This window comes from Talpa occidentalis, unplaced genomic scaffold (genome assembly GCF_014898055.3).
Source record: "Talpa occidentalis isolate TD23 unplaced genomic scaffold, MPIMG_talOcc4v2.1 talOcc4.6, whole genome shotgun sequence".
In the NCBI taxonomy this organism is placed as follows: domain Eukaryota; kingdom Metazoa; phylum Chordata; class Mammalia; order Eulipotyphla; family Talpidae; genus Talpa; species Talpa occidentalis.
In genome coordinates, this window is record NW_023604972.1 from 42,655,817 (window position 1) to 42,670,934 (window position 15,118).

A 15,118-nucleotide genomic window follows, 5' to 3' on the forward strand; every position below is an offset into this window, starting at 1 on the left:
CCTTTGTCCACCTGTTAGGGGGGAAGGATGTCCTAAAGCTAATTCCATACAGGCTTTGTGGACTCCACCCCCACCCCAGGCCAAAGCCAAAGACACTGGGAACTCCAAATCCCATCACCACCAAAGGGAAGGTGGCTGGGACCTGAGGGTGGGGTTAAGCAGCCAGGTTGATATAAAGGCACACACGTGGGCTTTGGGGGACCCCCCATTTTGGCTCCCTGCCAGCTCACAGCGTCTGGCCAGCTCTGAGAGTGCCTTTGGGTTTCCAGGTCGTCGGATCAGGTAGGACGCATTAAAGACTTTATTTCCCTATTTTCTCCCTGAGTTGCACATTTTCTTTATTTCCTTTTCCCTTGTAAAGAAACCTTTTATTAACCTTTTGTGTGAGCCTGTAGTGGAGTATTAATAAGTCCCTTTTAAGCGCGCAGGTGAGGACCCACAGCCAGGAACCCGTTCAATATCAGGGATGCTCTATAACACACCCAGTGCTGTCATCTGCTCACTCCTCACCCACCTGACACCCTGTTCCTTCTTCCCTTCTGTACTTTCTTATCCCTATTACATTTTTTCCCTAAGGGTAACCATTTCTATGCCTAGTATTGTCTATCGTTCCCCAAGCAACTAGAAAAAATGCTTAAAATATAAAAGGTCCTCTATAATATCTGTCTAATGGTTAAAAAATTGGAAAGAGGAGCCCCATGGATAGTCATTAATTTGATGTGGTTTTTATATGGGGGGGAACAAATCTTCCTTCCTTCTTTCCCTTTTTTCAAAATCTATTTCGACTCCAACTGCATTGTTCATTTCATCATAAAAGGTCAACATTTGCACCTCATCATAAGTCATGAGGAAATCAAAATAAGGGGAAACAGTGTCAGGAGAGAAAAAAAGCACAAGATGCGTTTCCTCTAATGAGAGGATGAGAGAGTAAGAGGCTGATTGCAATTCATACCATCTTCATTACCGCAGATCCTATGGCCTTTATACATTAAATCCATTAAAATTCAGGCCTTTGTCTCAGTTGATGAGAACCTTGCAAATGACATATTTTTTTGGTTCACTACACTTACATGCAAGTACAAAACTCTTGAAGTTCTATTAAATCTGAGGTTGGGCACTTGAGGGTTGGACACAACTTTCTTGGCACAAGTCAAGTTTTCAGAGGAAGTTCCCTATTGGTTACACATTACTCTGCTTCTTAGAATAATACATTGGAAGGGATTGTGTAGGCAAGTTCTTCCATCTTAAAAATGAAATCTTTGATGTTCATTAGAGAAGGGACTACTCCTACTGAATTATGTTGTCTCTCCCTTCACTGAACCAGGATCCTCTTCTCCATCCTTCAAAATCCACTCAGGTAGGAAAATGCAGAAGAAAGAAGGGAAATTTACTTAAAACCATGTCTCGTAGACTTACAGGCACATGAGAGAAATTTCTTGAGGCAGCAGAGTCTTTGGACTCTGTTTTGGTTCAAACACTATCTCTGTTTCCTACTGATGATCCTCTGCAAGTTATTTAACCTTGTTGAGTCTGTTTATTCATATTTTAAATGGAAATAAATAATACCAAAATATAGGGTCATACTGAATATTACAAAGATAAAACCTGAAGCATTTAGTAATAAGTTGCTGTTAGTACAATCACTCTTGAGTAAGTACTCTGCACTCATTGCTAAAGTCTAAGTTAAGTCAAGCTCAGAAAAGAAATGCACATTTTAATTTTTTTTTCTCATTAACCTTGACTCTCCCATACCTTTTTCACTTCTCTTGGGTCTCTTTACTTTGTCCTTTCAAGGTGCCGTCCTTCTGGTTGGGTGTGTTATTGCTTATCTATTTCTCCTCTCTTCTGCCCATTAGTTTTTATCTACAACTTTGTAGAACATGGTGCCAGTGGTGTTTTCCAGGTTCAATTCCCACAGCTGGGGAAAGGAAGTGCATGACAAGTTCATCCAACGAGTTTGGAGTAGACAAATTTTCCTTTGTTTCAAAACTTCACTAAATTCTGAAGGTGGTGATTTCCTCCTTCCTGGTTTAGGGACCACAAGGAGGATTTAATTTTAATGAGTAATACAATACAGTTAAGAAAGATTACATTTAAGACATGGAAAAGAATAAATTATCCTAGAGGGGGACTCAAATCTGGAAATGAGATAACATAGGCACCAGAATAAGTAGAGATGGATAAGAAGTTTTATATCCTTTGAATAAATTTGAGGAATTCTGAAAGATTTGGTCCATGTCTCTCTACCCATACACAATCTGAGTTACTTTGTAATTTTGTTTTATTTTTATATGGAAACATAACATAGCTTTTAAATTGTATGTCTACTTTGTCAAGTTGAAGGGAGAGATAAGAGGACTAAAACTTCTTCCTCCACCAAGCCACCTTTGCCACTGGCATTGCCTTTAAGAAAATTAAGACATGAGGGCAAAAAAATAATAACAATACAAAACACAACAAAATAAAACAAAACCAAGCATGCAATTATAAACCAGAGACATCCGGGGAGGAGGAGGGAGAGGGATCAGAGGGAGGGAGGGCGGAGCACAGAGGGCTGAGGTGATGGTGCACGGGTGCATTGGTGAAGGAAATTCTATGGGGACTACACCTGGGGGTGAAGGGAAGCAAACATTGTTTAAAAATTAACAATGATGTAAAATATACATTAAAAAAAAAAGAAAGAAATTTAAAAAAGGAAATTAACTATGGGGTTAGATTTGTTAAAAGTAGTCCTTAGGGCCTCCCTGGTGGTGCAAGGGGTTAAGCACAGCACTCTGAAGCAACCCACAGCCTCTGCATCACAAGTTTGATCCCAGCCCAGCCAGGAAGAAACCCACAAGGCACAGCAGACCTCTCCTGTCTCTCCCACTGCTCCCCTCAGCAGTGTATTTCAGTCAGTCTGCCTGTTCTGTTCCCCATTCTGTCTCTGGTGGATCCTCTCACCCCCCACATCTCTGGCCTGTACCCCAGCTCTTATATTATAAATAAATAAATAAATCTTAAAAAAAAATAAAAGTAGCCCTTAGTTTTCATCTTCTTTTTTTTTTTTTTTTTTTTTTTGGTAAGGGGGGTGATTTTGGTTTTATCCCTGTGCATAAGAAGTAAACAAAGTTGTTAATATCTTGAATTCATTTAGTGTGAAGAGTCTCTTCCTCCTCCCCATTTTCCTCTCTATTCAACTCTTATTTTTTGAGATTTTCAAGAAATTTTTTCTGACGTCTCTGTGCCAGACCTATCAAGGCACAGCAAGCAGCAGTCAGAAAATATCAATCATATTCCTTTGGCATGTCTTAATAATGACTTATTGATGGTAAACTTTGCATTCATTTATTATTCTCAAATTTTATAGCTCCGATTTATTCTTCATTAATCTTATTCCTTAAGAGTTTTAAATGGAGGTCAGCATACTTCCTGAAACTTTTTATGCAACTTTGTACATTGGACTTATGTGGATTTAGGGGTGAGCAGAAGGCACATAAATTTTATTATATTGTCAAAAGCTTAACAAGTTAAGATTAAAAAAAATCGTTAAGATCCATTGAAGTGATTTCTAAAAGGGAAGTTCTTCTGTTTAGTCTTAGCACTGTTAAATTACATTTTTTTAAAGTGAACAAATGTGGAGCTCTTTTTTGACTTTATCAAATGACTCATAAACCAGGCGGCATCCCTCATATAGAACACAGTAGAAGGGTGATTTGCACAAAACAGAAAATTTTTAAGGTCAGAGAGAGGGCAAAGTCAGAACAGAATGATTATTTCAGGCAAAGTCACCTTTCCTTTAGGGAAAATAGGGGGGAATTCCAGACTGACTGGTTAATATTACATTATGGGAGAGACTAAAATTGCAATTAGTTTAGATGTTAAGTCTTGGTGGGGCTTGGCATAAACTACTTCATTTTGGACCTGTGCTTCTTTTCTCCCTCCCTCAATTCCTCCTTCCCACTCTCCCTTACCTCTCGCCCCTTCCTTCCTTTTTATTTATTTTTAACAATCCTTCCTTTGACTCTCTAAGATTAGATCAAAATTTAAAAGGCTTGATCAAAATTTAAGGCATCAGTGCCACTCCAAGCTACCACTTTGAAGGTCTCACAATTTTGATAATCTGTGTGGTAGTCATATGGCATTTAGATCTCAACTAGATTTGTTCTTTAATTTTTTTTGATGTTCCAGTATTAAGGAGATCTTTTGCTTGTGATTAGCATCTGCTAACATGCATGCAAAGGCTTTGAAAGAATACAAGTGAGAGAGATTATTATGGTAACTATAAGCAGAATAATTTCAATTGTTTGGAGTTTTCTTCAGAACCACGGTTCTAAGACCCAAACCAATGGAAGAAAGACCCCATTAAATGAGTCAGTTTTTGAAGTCAAGTGATGGCGCAGTGATTTTACATAACTGTGTTTCTCCAGAAATTCTATACACTTCTACAGAAGTGTTAGTATAGGAACAGCAACTGATATTGGTATAGCACAGATACCTCCTTGCTTAGACAAAAGGCAATAAAGGGTTATAACAAATTTTATCACATAGTCTGAGAACTTTTGCTGGGCTATTATTGTTTTAGCTGCAAATTCTGCAATATATTCAAGAGTTAGGAAAAGGTTATCAAAGACCCTATGTTAAAGATTATTTGAAGCACATGACATTATTTTGAATAAGCACACCTTTACTTTCTAGATAGACTATTTTAAAGGTTCACAATATCTTATTAAGACTGATAGTCTTAGAAAAGCATCTATAAACTAAACCTTGTTTAGTTTTGTAAAAGTACTTATGTTAAAGCTTATTTTTAAAATCCTTACAACTAATTTATTTGACTTTATCCAGCTTGATTACACATAAAATTTATTTCCCTAGATTCCTTTTTACATACAAATTTTGTCATATGTCTTTAATTAACCAACCTCACTTTGGAGCAAAAATACTTTCTTTTCCCATTACAAAAATATTTCTACTCCTTTTGTAGTCTTACTGAAAACACGCATCTTACTTTCCTTGTTTACAGGGATGTTTCCCTATTATTTTCCTTGATCTTAGCCAAAAGGTCGAGAAGAGATTCCCTATTATTTCTAGGAGCTTTAATTACATATATTAATTATAATTCTTAACCCTTAGAATCTTTAAATTCTAGTGAAAACTAAGAAGTAAACAATTAAGAACTGTCTGTTACACCAGCATTCTTTAAATCCACAAATCTATGAATATATTTTATAATTTTCAGAAAAATTTGCTTCCTCAAGGTACAAATTTTTCAATGTGACTCAAAATACATTGGACATATTTCCAGTTCATCTGTAATAAGATACCAAAAATAAATAAACCTGCTATCAGTAATTTAAGTTTCAGTATTCCATCTAATCTGGGAATTATCTAGATAATCAATGAATTTTCATTATTTAAGTTAACTTAAGTTCTAAGGGTATAAATTAATAACAACAATAACAAAAAGCCTTTGGAAGTTATTTTTAAGACCATTAACATAATGTTGAAGAGTTCACCTAAAAAACTTATATTCATTTATATCTATTTAAATGTTACATGTACAAGTTATTTTTCTTGCTGAAAATTTGTAATAGGGATAACATGAGAATAAACCCAGGTTGCATATATGTCTGCTAGCTCTGAAAACATGCACACTTTATTAAACCAAAACACTTCAAGTAGCTTTTATTACCAAAAATAATTCTAAATCACGTTAATTTGAAAAACATTTGGGTTAGCTTTTACAAAAAAATTAAAATTTTAGGGAAATTTAAATTATAGTAAGAGCTCAAATTTTAAAATAACCAAGTATTAATTTTGATAAAACCACTTGGAAGTAAGGAACATCACACACAACTAGGGACACACACAACATACAGGCAGAGGTGCAGAGAGACATTTTAGCTTTCAGTTAAAATGTTAGTCATGAGTTGAATACAGTATAAAACTCACCAATTTATAGGGGACTCCCTGGTGGCGCAGGCACTTGAGCGCTGTGCTGTGAAGCTGTCTTCAGCATCTACAGTGCTGATTCGATCCTGGCCGGCTGGCGAGAATCCTACATGGCGCGGCAGACCTCTCTTGCCTTGCCTGCTGCTCCACTCAGCAGTTTATTTTGTCAGTCTGCCTGTTCCGTTCCCCACTCTATCTCTGGTGAATCCTCTCACCCTCTCTGGTGAATCCTCTCGCCCTCCTGCGCATCTGGCCTGTACCCCTGTTCTTGTATAAATAAATAAATCTTTAAAAAAAAAAAACCACCAATTTATAAAGGGACAGTTTATAAAGAAACAGCTTATAAAAAGCAGTTGAAAAAAATTAAATTTATGTGCTCAGATGACTAAAGCCTTTTACTACCAGTATTTGTGGAGAGGACACTTAAAATTTTCTATCAGCCCAATTTCCAAATAGTTTTCCTTTGATGAGATACTTAGCCCCAAATTTGACATTTTCAAAAATTAATTTTTTGAAAATTAATAACAAAGGCTCAGAGAAAATAGGCAAACTTTGCAAGAAGGACTTGGAATTGTTTACAGTAAGTACATTGCACACATTTCAGATAAATAAGGGAGGTTCTGGGATGGTAAAGATGAGTGAACTTTGAACTGTTTCTGGAAACACACCTATGGTCCCATAAAAACAAAGTAAAGAGAGCTATTTTAAATTCTTCAGAGAATAGTGTTGAAGCCTAAATGATGTTGAGGGTGGACACACCCAGCTCCATAAATTGGACTGTTTTTCTTCTCCTCTGGATACTTTTCCTTAGAGGAGAAGCCTTTTAAAAAAAGCTACTTCAAAAAAATAAATCATTTTAAATTCTTTCTGGTTTTAGCTAGGGTAAGCAGTAAATATTTCTAGTGGTAGTAAATGAACTCAAGGGGCATTCCCGAAGAGGGAACCAAAGATCTCATTCTCCCTGGATTAAGAGCTGCTCCTAAAGAAAGCCAAAAGAAAGACTTAAATAATTCCTGAGATTTGACAACGGACTCTAGCTACAAATGGAGCTCTACCCACATTTCTGTCCAGCCATATTTTGGAGCTCCCCAAACTAATGGTAACCAAGTGAAATTGTTATGATACAAAATGAAAAAAAGAAAACAAAAGCAGGAAAACAACAGCTGTCTTTGGGGAGAGCAATGGTTCTGGAGTTGGATAGGAATAGGCAACATGAAATTTCCCTTTCCTGTCTCTACTGGATACCAGAGGCAGCGATGCAAGAAAACTGATTCAGCAAAAGGAGCTTCTTCTTCTGTCAGTTTTTCCAGGATCTGATTTGCCAGCTCTAGGGGAAGTTTCAAGTAGAGAGGATAGCTGTGATACCTATCAGAATTTGGCAAGGTTTTCTATTCATTTTAATCTCAGTGTCACCTTGATTGTTTAAGGGACTTTCTGGTAGCACCATAAAAAAAAAAAATCCCTCATGGTCCCATGGATCCTGGGAGGGCCACATATGGAGGTATGGGTAAAGCTACCAACTTAGTGGTTTTTGGTTTTTTTGTTTTTTTAACTTTCATGTAATGTGGAGAGACAATTCAGACAGGGAATGTATAAAACACAAATACCTAGGGAAAAAAGACAGATTTGTAGGAGTAATGGCAGTTCTGTTGTTCTTCATTTTAAGTATCTATTATATCTTTAATTTTTCTGAAAAAAAAAAAAAAAAAAAAAAAAAAAAAGAATTTTGCTGAAGGGCCTCTCTGGTGGCGTAGGGGGTTAAGTCTCAGCCCTGTCATGCTATCTCCTTCTGTAGCCTTAGTTCGAGCCCTGGCCAGAGAGCAAACCAACATATGGCGCAGCAGACCTCTCCCACCTTGTCAGCTGCTCCCCTCAGCAGTGCATTTTAGTCATTCCATCTGTTCTGTTCCCCAACCTGTCTCTGGTAAATCCTCTCACCCCCAACATTTCTGGCCTATACCCCACTTCTTCTACGCATAAATCTTTTAAAAATAAATCTTTTTAAAAAAGAATTTTTCAGGAAAACTTCAATACTACGGGAACTCTTATTTTAAGCAGTTCTTAAATACTCTTGTCTAATTGGACGGCTCGTTCCCCATAATGCTCATTGTAATTTTAGGATATTTTCAGTCAGATCTTAGCATTCTTTTAGAACTATAGCTCTTAAACATAAGGAAACACACCTAACTCTGGATATAAAGAACCCCATTTATTTTAGCTGTCTTTGGATTTCCTTGCAGCCAAATGATAGCAAAGTCTTTTACTTCTGGAATTCTCTCTTAGCAATCACCTTTACCTCATGTGCATGTTTACATAGACCAACAATACCCCAGAAAATGGAATTGTGGATATCAGTGGTAGCCAGTGAAATAGAGAGTGGGAACAAGATTTAATCAAAAGATCTCAAAGAATGGTGACTACAAACGGACTCCAAATAAATGGAGAACCGCAGATGCTACTAACAGTTCTTATCATAGAACCTGGGAAAAGATTCCAAACTAATGTGGAATCACAGACTGGATTGTGAGCAGGGTCCAACATGGAATCTGGGATAAAATTAAAGATTATGGTATATTGGTTAGTGGACTAAATTGAACCGGGTCTAATGCTGAAACCAATTCAGTCTCTAAGTTGAACCCAGCCCAATTCCATGTGGCACCATCAGCCATTCCCATTGTGGACTAAATCAGCACACTCTATTAAGTGGAGATGGTGGACTGGAAAAGGGGAAGCAGCTAAATGAACAAACCCCAGCAAAAGGGGATTGAGATTGGAACTTGGCAAGGGATTTCAACATGGAAATGTATACTAAAGCAAGGGCCAAGGACTCTGCACTCCAGATGAACCATCTGCCAGCTTTAAGTTGACCTACTAAAGAGAGACTCCTGAGAGAGGAAAAGATAGACAAAAAAACCTTTCATTTCCTTTTGTTGATTTTTCTTGCTGGAAAAGTTTCTGAGAACTGAGGACTTTGTCCTTATATCAATAAATGTTTATGGAGCACCTCTTATTTGGAGACACTGGACTAAAAGCTGGTGCACAGAATAAATAAAGCAGACATGAACTATAACTCTAGTAAGTGGAGATGGTGGGCTGGAAATAGGGAAGAGCTAAACCAGCAAACCCCGGCAAATGGGGACTCGTAAAATTTCCAGGCAAGTCATAAGATATGTTTCAAAAAACACTCCCACAAATGGATTGCGTACTTCTCACTTTAACATAATTTGAATTTAGCAGAGTTTTTATTTGGTCCAGTGTGTTTAAAATACTTCAACAACTCCTACTGTCAAATGGGGGAAAGAATGAGTTAAAACAAAGTTCATATTTTGAAACAAAAATGTTAAAATGATCGAAGTTTTTAGTACTATGAGAAGAAAAAATATGGACATTACAATATGAGAACTTGTGCTACGGTCTACAAATTGTTGTGTTCCATCTCAAATCAGCTTTTAAAAAATCACATTTATGAAAAAAACCAAAATAATAAACACTTAATAAAATAAATATCTTTATAAAATTGTATTACCTTGAATCAGCATTTTTAAAACATTTCCCCCCCTTCTGTCATGACTCAATTGCGTGTGTGGGGCTTATTTGCATCTTAATACATAATTAAGCACATACATAAGCCCAGTCATTTCTAACATAGCAACTTCCCTTTTTGTCAGTGATTTCATTTCCTATTGCCTTCACAAAAAAAAAAAAAAAAAGAATTATAATGTTGTGACTTTAAAGTTACCTAATTGTAAACATTGGGCCTCTCTGATTTTAGTATAAATCTAACAAAAGAAATATGTGTATAAAGCTTTTGTTTAATAAATTTAACACAGAAAATAAATGAGGTTAAGTAAACTTTTATATTTGATTTTTTTTTTCATTTCATTGAAGACAGGCTGATCTTAGATTTCCCAAGTCCACAATAAATGCCCTTTTTTTTTTTTTTTATGTCTGGCTTCTTTTTCCAATCCCCATCCTTTTAGCTTATCTCAGAATATCCACCAATTGGGATATAGAATTAGAAACAATTCTTTGTGTACATCAATAGAACTTTAAAAATGCTATGTAAATTGAATTATTAGACATAAAAATTATTTGAAAAAAATTATTAGACAAAAAATTTTAGACATAAAATTAAAAGTTCTATAATAAAGAGGGGGAAAAAGCAGCTGGAGATTTGTTGTATCAATACAATCTTTGAAAAATATATGTAACTTTCTTTTTTAAAGAAGAAATGTGGTTCTCCCTCTCCAGCAAAAGTTGTGACTTAAATGAAAGGTAAGAGGGGATGATAATGAACACTTATTGAGTAGCTACCTTGTGTCAGTACCACTCTTGGAATTTTCCACACATTCCCTCTTTGAATTTTCACTGTGATCCTATGGAACTGGTCTTATTCTCATTTACAGATGAGGAAACTGAGACTCAATGAGATTATAAAAACTTCCCATGGTTGTTTGGTAAATAGGTTGCTTAACAGGGATTGAAAGCGTTCTTTTTCCAACAGCTATGTATTCTTACAATTAACGTATTCTGACTTGACACTGTTCAAAGCCAATATATTTAGCTGTTTGATTTTTCAACTTGTCAAAACTTTGGAAAATATGTTCCTTAAAAGATACAGCATTTAGCAAAATGTACCAACTTAACATTTTTATAAATTGTAAATATTTACAAATTATGAATGAAGTAGGAAATGTTGTAAGGGTTTAATTACACACACACACACACACACACACACACACACACACACTGTTCCCTGTTATCAAGTATTTAAGAAGTGAGCTGTTATCGCTAAACAAAATTATCTCCCCAAACCACAAATGTTCACGTCCTAAAACAACATTACTCTTGGTCTAATATTCAATTATTCTTTTGTCTAAAACTTAATTTAAATCTATAACAATATTTAAACTAGCTATTTCCTCAAATCTTGTGAAATTCTATAGATTTTAAGATTCTCCATAACCCAATCTGAAAAGGCAACTTAAATCTTAACACAATAAATTTTAATCTGGAGGCTTAATTTTAGCAAACCATAACTGGAACTGATGTTTTTATTATATTGTTATACTGCATGCTGTAATTTGATCCATCTTGGTATTCCAGAAACTGATCTTTTATCAAGAATGTCTTTAAGGCAAATGAGAATTTTAGCAGATAATTGTTGATTATTTTTGCAGTTTAGAAGTCAAGGATCTGACAAAAATGAGAAGTATAAGCCATAACTGTTGGAATAAATGAGAATCAACCAGTTGAAAATGTAAGCTCGAAAGCTTACATATACTAACCTTATGAAATAGGTACTTGTTATTAAACCCATTTCATTAGATATAGAAACTAGAACACAGAAAGTCTAAAAAACATGAAAACTAGGTGTTTGAACCAGTTTGAGCCCAGATAAGCAGGTATTGCTTATCTTTCCATTAGCTATCATCTCATCTAACACCAACCAAGAAGCCCATGATCCACTTCCTGAAGCTTAACCATGTCCTTGTTTTGTCACTTGAGTGTCCCTATTAGATGTGCTTATAAAAAAACCTGTCATAAATTATCCTCAATAAAAACGGCTGACTACATTAACTTCTCTATAATGTCACTATTACTTATGTAAAGAAAAATTGTGCCATAAAAGAATAATCATAAAGACTTTACCCAAAATAATCATAAAGACTTTACAGCTGCCGGATAGTAAAGAAAGTTATTTATCAATGAAAAGGAATGCAGTTGATAATAATATATTACACTGGGAAGTTTGAATATTTAAAAATTATTTTAAAAACATGATTTAAAATAAACATGATTTAAAATGTTTTATGTATGGATGTATTACCATTGTTTTACAACCGTGTTACTATTTTGACTGTATAGGCTTTCTCCCTACATGTGCAGTCACCTTAGCTCTCCCATCAAAGCACCCAGGGTCCTCCACCATAGTCTATCGTGTTCTCCCCTTTTCCTCATGCCACCTCCTTCAGCTTCAAGGGTTAGTTAAAATAAACAAGGTTTAAAAAATACACATTGTTTTAAAGATCAAATATAGCTTCATCGAGTTGATAATGTGACAAAAAACAACAGGAGTCTGATGACTCAGGTCTGCTTTCAAAGGACAAGTAAGTCGTTACATATTGTGGAATTTCCTCTGACCTAATGGGTGAATGAGGGTGCACATGTTCCTCACTGTTGCGATAATATAAAAAGCCACAGGAGTCTCATCCAACACAAGCACTCTAGGACAGCAGAGTTCCCAGACTCTCGGACAAGAGCCAGTTTAGAAACGGGAAAGACAGCGCCTCCTGCAAACATGACTGCCAAGCTGACTGTGGCTTTCCTGGCAGCTGTCATGCTCGCTGCAGCTCTGTGTGAAGGTAAGCTCATTCTTCTGGACTTTATAGAGTTTCCTGTGTCTGAATGTGATCCTTAGAAAGCAAGATGAACCTTAATGTTTTGATAACAGCCTTTTTATTCAAGAAAAAAAAAATGCTATCTTTTCTTGCTAAAGTGGAGTTTTAATTTTTTTAGTCCATTTCTAGAAGATACTTAGAAAAGTATAGCTTTTGATTAATATAGACTTTCTGTTACAATCATTCATACTCTGTGGCATGCATAGATTTAATATGACTGTACAATTGAGAGTTTATCTTATGAAGAGTATAGATACCCATGTTATCTATTACTATTGAGCAAGTTAAGTCAGGTGATTTTACTCCATGTGCTAGTCTATTGATATCAATTTCTGTTTGATTTAAATATATCTGACAGGTTACAGGCCTTCTCAGTTTCCCTCCCATGAAATAAAGTAGTTTAGAATATTTATGGTATATATTTTCTAAACTTTTTCTTTTTTCTTAAGTATTCAGGATTTTACTAGGATAAAAGTCATCTCTCTACAATTCATTTATTTCTGTTCATTCCTTCTCAAGGCAGTTTCTCTGTTGATGAATCTTAGTTTGCCAACTATAAGTAGCATTACAGAGGATTAGACATTGTCAGGTAGAAGAAAAAGTACCTTGAGGATGTCAAGAGTGCACAAAGCCAACCCCCAAGTCTTGATATAGAAAATCATTCAAATTAGTCGGAATGACTATTTTTTAAAAAAGAAAAAATTTGAAACCAGGGGTTAGGTGAAGATCCAGCATTCAACTTCAGTAATGAGTTTGCCAAAACTGCTGTGTTTACCAAACACACAGCAAATTATTGTATTAGAATTAAAAAGGGAGTAGCTAGCACAGCTGTGCCTATTGATAAGATTAATCCTTAATGGTTTCCATTTTTTTCACAGCTGCAATTCAGCCAAGAACTAGTACAGAACTTCGATGCCAGTGCATAAATATGCACTCCAAATTTTTCCCTCCCAAGTATATTAAAGAACTGAGAGTGATTGAGAGTGGACCACACTGTGAACATTCAGAAGTCATGTAAGTACTTTCAAGGCTGATTAGTAGAAATATCTAAAATTACTTAAGAGATTTTACTTTAGTAAATCTAGATTGAAAAAGGTGAAAGTAACCAAAAAAGTTCTAGGGTATAGGAATACAGTTGTGAGCAAGGCCTTTAAATGTGGTACTTTCCATGGCTCACTGCCAAAATTTGCTTTGGACTTAGATTTATTTATTTATTTTTAAAGATTTATTTATTTTTATACAAGAGTTGGGGTACAGGCCAGAGGCATGAGAGGGTGAGAGGATTCACCAGAGACAGAGTGGGGAGCAGAACAGGCAGACTGACTGAAATACACTCCTGAGGGGAGCAGTGGGTGAGGCAGGAGAGGTCTGCTGCGCCATATGGGAATCTCCCTGGCAGGCCAGAAATCGAAACCCCCCACCCCCCTCCCCAGCTGCAGAAGCTGCGGACAGATTCACAGCGCTGCACTTAACCCGCTGCGCCACTGGGGAAGCCCTGGACTTAGACTTAATACCTGTCCTAAAATAACCATAACTTGAATGGCAAAAGGATGCTTGAAACCAATAAATAATGATTTTAATTGTATTTATCTCATTTCAGTGTCAAGCTCACTAATGGAAAAGCTGTTTGTCTGGACCCCAAGGAAAAGTGGGTGCAGTTCGTTGTACAGCAATTTTTGAAGAGGTGAGTTAGTTTTTAAAATTTTGATTATTTATCCTGAGACAAACAACTTAAAAGTCAGATTATAAACTTCCTGCTATTGCTGTAAATCTTCTCTTTGATTAAAAATAAAAGAAAAAAAATCAGCAATCGTTTGTACCTACAGCTGAGAACATCATGAATTTCATTTTGTCCAGGGAAATCTGGGGTGTGCCGGGGTATGCTGGGGTGTGCCGTGCTTTGGATTATTAGCATGGTTCCTATTTACAGCTGAAAATACAAAGCATTTCTAACACATGAATATCTAAGACTGTTAATTTCTATGTTAAATGTATTTTCAAGAACCATACTATCCTCCTTATTAGAACATTGTTAATTTATTTAAATTTTTATTTTGTTTTCAGAGCTGAGAAACAAAGTTCATGAAAAAAAAAATGCATTCGCCATGGTTTCCAAGAATTCCCAACTAACAATGCCAATGAAATTTCAAACACATCTACTTCAACTTTCTGTGCGCTATGTGGGGCTGGTTAGGGTTGCCAGATATAATACAGGATGCCCACATGGGAATTTCAGTAAAATAAAGAATTTTTTTTCAATGTCCCATGGACATTGTCCTATGCAATATTTAGGACACATTTATTTTTTTAGATGATGAGTTTTCTACTATACTTTCAAATTCAGATGGAAATCCTATATTTTTTGTAGTTGTTAAATCTTGCAACCCTGGTCTGCTGATCATGATCCATGAATCTTTATTCAACTCAGTTTCTTCTTTATTCCTAAACTAGAGAAAAGAATCAGTTACCATCCTGTCTCACACTGATGTGAGAAATGTGGAGACACTTTAACTTTATCCATGGTCATGGAAACTGTTTTCAAGTGTAACTTATTCACTATTTATTATTTATATATTTATTTAAGCAAAAAATACAGTCATATTTATGCATGAATTTGAAGAAGTAGGAAAGAGGGCATTCTTGATAGAACAGTTCAATGATAGTGGATTTATAGCTATTTTGGAGAGTAAATTATGTTATGAGAGATCTATTTTGATCAGGGTTGCCATATTTAGCAAAATTAGGACAAACATATTAACTGGCACATCCAGTTAATTTTATTT

At 35.7% G+C, this 15,118-nt stretch overlaps 1 protein-coding gene across 1 annotated transcript; it reads left to right on the plus strand.

The window, feature by feature from the left end:
• Nucleotides 1-12,183: 12,183 nt before the first annotated feature.
• Nucleotides 12,184-14,582, plus strand: CXCL8 (C-X-C motif chemokine ligand 8). Its single transcript, XM_037530316.2, has 4 exons — nucleotides 12,184-12,299; nucleotides 13,214-13,349; nucleotides 13,936-14,019; nucleotides 14,400-14,582. The coding sequence occupies exons 1-4, from the start codon at nucleotides 12,236-12,238 to the stop codon at nucleotides 14,419-14,421; spliced, it is 306 nt and encodes a 101-aa protein (XP_037386213.2). The 5' UTR covers nucleotides 12,184-12,235; the 3' UTR covers nucleotides 14,422-14,582.
• Nucleotides 14,583-15,118: the final 536 nt, after the last annotated feature.